General features: G+C 58.6%; 1 protein-coding gene across 1 annotated transcript in view; it reads right to left on the reverse strand.

Moving 5' to 3' along the window:
* The window catches only part of TMEM120A (transmembrane protein 120A), a 4,737-nt gene extending 1,369 nt beyond the window's left edge, over positions 1 to 3,368 (reverse strand). The window contains exons 1-7 of the mRNA XM_010006024.1: positions 3,278 to 3,368; positions 2,772 to 2,831; positions 1,986 to 2,081; positions 1,610 to 1,699; positions 1,160 to 1,225; positions 808 to 869; positions 508 to 600 (exon numbers count right to left, since the gene is read on the reverse strand). Coding sequence (XP_010004326.1) covers positions 508 to 600; positions 808 to 869; positions 1,160 to 1,225; positions 1,610 to 1,699; positions 1,986 to 2,081; positions 2,772 to 2,831; positions 3,278 to 3,306 — 496 coding nt within the window. The 5' untranslated portion in view covers positions 3,307 to 3,368. The remainder of the gene's footprint in view (positions 1 to 507; positions 601 to 807; positions 870 to 1,159; positions 1,226 to 1,609; positions 1,700 to 1,985; positions 2,082 to 2,771; positions 2,832 to 3,277) is intronic.

The raw sequence follows: 3,368 nt of genomic DNA on the forward strand, positions 1-3,368 counted from the left end.
CATGAATTCCTAGCGCTAACCCAACCCTAGGCCTCTGGTGGAACTGCCCTGACCCACAGATGCAGACCCTCAGCCTGAGCACTCAGTGTCACCAGGGCTGGGGAGGTGGCAGCTTGCAGGTACGTGGGGTGTTGGAGGGAGGGGTTTCAGCTTTGTGAGGGAAAAGCTTGGATGCCTGGAAGCACCATCTGCTGCCACCTCACATCCCAGAGGAGCCAAGCCTGGGCTGGCACTGCAAGGAAAGCAGGAGGAGAGGGGCATCCAGCCTGTGGGTGCTGCTGCCTCCCAGGAGACACTTCTCTGAGAGCTTTGGCTTTATTTGTAGCTTTTTTTCTGCCACTGATGAACCACAAACTGACCTTGAAACAAAAATACCTGTCCCCTTTAACAGAAACCACAGCTCCCAGTTAGCTGAGCCAGGCTGGTGCTCCTAGCAGCCACAGGCTCTGTGGCAACAGCAGGTCCAGTTTGGACTGGGACAACCAGTAAAGGGAAGGTCCTGCTTACCCACAGTCAGGTCCATGTTGTGCCTCTCGCCCAGCGCTCGCAGCCGGTACAAGCACCCGCTCTGGTAGTAGTACTGGAGGAACTGCACGAAGCCTGTGGGGACAGCATGGACCTGCTCAGCAGGAGCCTGGGCACCAGCCCAGCTCAGCCATGACCCTGCACATGCAGATGGTCTTGGGGTTGAGGGAAAACCCCCGAGGAGCCACCAGCAGCTCCAGCCAGGTCCCCACATGTCACGGGCAGGCAGCACGCTCGGCACCCGAGGGCAGTGGTGGTCCCAGCAGATGTGGCAGCACTTACTCTGGTACATGGAGAAGGAGAGGAACTGGTTCCTGAACATCTGGTACATGAGCCCATCTGGCCTGTGGAGAGATGGTGCTGGCTGAGGGGCATAGAGTAAAGAGGAGATGCAGCCAGCCCTGCCTGCCCCACAGCCCCCCAGCTCCCACCAAACCAGAGGGACACCCCAGCTGAGACACCTCCTGACAGCCCAGGTGGCTGCTTGGGCCTGGTGAGGAACACGTGTAAGTGATTGTTGGACCACAACATCCACAGAGCAGGATGCAGCCATGGGTCAGGGCAGTGAAGGCCCCATCACCTGATCTGGCCACGGCCCTAACCCCCTATGAGATGAGAGGGGTAATAGACTTACCATGTCAGCATGACCCCTGAGAGGAAGGTGGAGACGTAGTGATGGAAAACCCACCAGCCTTTGATTCTGGAAGGCAGACACAGAGAAGGGGTATCAAGTCTCAAGCATGAATCTACACCCAAACAGACACCAGGAGAGCAGAGCCAGCACCAGCCACCCTCCAGCTCCTGTGGGAAGGTGAGGAGCAGGGCTGGTTGTGAAATGGTTGTGCATGGAGCAGGACCCAGCATCTCCAGTCCAGGGGCCCAGGGCCCTTCTGATGGCTGCTCCACCCTCCCTCCCACACCACCCCTGCATGGGGAGTTCCCCCTGCCCTGCTCCTACAGCTCATTCCAGGGCTTGCTACACACCCCGAGTAGGAGGGAGCTGTGTGATGGGTCCCAGCTCCCTGGCCAGGCAGAGATGGACCAGCTGGCTGCACTCCCACCTCCCCAGGCCCAAGGGACTCACTTGGATCCGTTGTTGATCAAGATGCTCTCCCGGATGGTGAGGGTGCAGTAGTACCACACCAGGAGGAAGTTAAAGACAGCATCTGTCACCCTGGGGGCCAAACAAAGCAGGTGTAAAGGTGGCAGCAGAGATACCACCCACGGGGTTGGGGCACAGGCCATGGCTGCAGGTTGACCCCCCCCACCCTGTGGGCAGGGAGACCTGCTTCTGGTCCACCATCCCCCATGGCCACAGCAGCCACAAAAAACACCCCCCCTCCATGGCAGGGATCAAATCATTCATCAGAATCTCCTGCTCAGCTCTGGACCTTTCAGGGTGGTAGAGATCACAGGGGCATTGGGAGGAGTCCTCTGCCTGGCATCCAGGCCAGACTCACCTGGAGTTGAGGAGGAACCGACAGGAGAAGGAGACGATGAGTAGGATAATGGTGAGGTAGAGCTTGAACTTCTCATACTCATCTTTATATGCAAACCTGCAGGGAAGCACAAAGCCTGCTCAGAGCCAGGTGGCTGCTGAATCTCTGTCCCCCCCCATCCCACCTGGCTGGACAAATGTGATGCTCCATTGGGAACCTATGGGACATGCTCAGAAAAAAACCTAATTCCCTGGATATTTCTGAGAGAAGAGTACACCAGGCTGCCTTCACACAGGTGAGACACCTTCAAGTTCCCCCTTTACCAGCCACACCAACATGGAGGGTGTCCCAGAGGGCTCTGGGGACACTGGGCAGATTGGAGTCTGTGCAGCTCTCCAAGAGGAGGCCTGGGGAACTAGAGGAGGGAGGCACAGGCTGTAGGATGAGCATCCCAGCACAGAGTGACACTCGTGGGCCAAAGTGGCTGCTGGTGTTTTCCCAAGGGAAGAGGAAGGGGCTCGCCAGTGATTGCACAAGTCTGTCTCCTGGAAGTCCCTAAAGGAGGGAAACCTGGACACAGCTTCAGTGGAGGATCCTATGGAGCTTGTCAGAGCAAACAGCCCAAGCCGGTGGCAGAAGCGTAATGGGGGGTTGAGGACTTGGCTGACTCTGGGAAAGGAAGGAAGGGACAGCCCAGAACAGGAATGGGCACTGGCCAGCCCCGTGTCTGCACGTGTGGCCACTCAGCCTGGAGGTGTCTCCTAGTGACAAGGGGGTCCCAAGCCAGGCAGAGCTGGGGGGCCTTACTTGGCCTGTTTGCTGAGCAGCGTCACATTCACGTTCCCCAGCACCAGGCTCAGGTACAACCTGTGGAGAGAGCAGAGGTGTGAAGACGGACACCTGCCCTGGGCTCGCCACCAGACAGGCACAGCCACCCCCTCTGGTGCCACCACCAGGACTGTGGGGCCAGGAACAAGGTCCCAGCTGTTCTCCACTCAGAGCTGCCAGGCGCTGGGACTGGCACAAACCCTCTGGCACCCCCCAAGGGCAGGGGGACAGTGGCCAAGCACTCCCCCCTTCCTGTGGGCACCCGGCGGTTTGCTGGGGCTCCTCTGGCACGTGGCCACTGTTCAAGGGTGGGTGAAGGCCACAAGCAGGCAGAGGCTCAGCCTGGCTTCTGCCCAGGTGTCCCTTAGCAGGGCAGCACAGCTGTGACACCACCAGGAGCTGGGGGACAGCAGGTCTGTGCCTTGCAGCTGCTGGGACATGGAGGGAGGACCCAGTGTTTCACCCAGAGAGGAGGCACCTCTTACCCATTCTTCTTTGGCAGATAGGCCTCCATCTCGAAGAAAATGTTCTGCCTCTCTTTTATTAGGCTCTGGATCTCCTGGATGTTTTCCTGCT

The sequence above is a fragment of the Chaetura pelagica genome, unplaced genomic scaffold (assembly GCF_000747805.2).
Source record: "Chaetura pelagica isolate M959 unplaced genomic scaffold, ChaPel_1.0 scaffold49, whole genome shotgun sequence".
NCBI lineage: Eukaryota > Metazoa > Chordata > Aves > Apodiformes > Apodidae > Chaetura > Chaetura pelagica.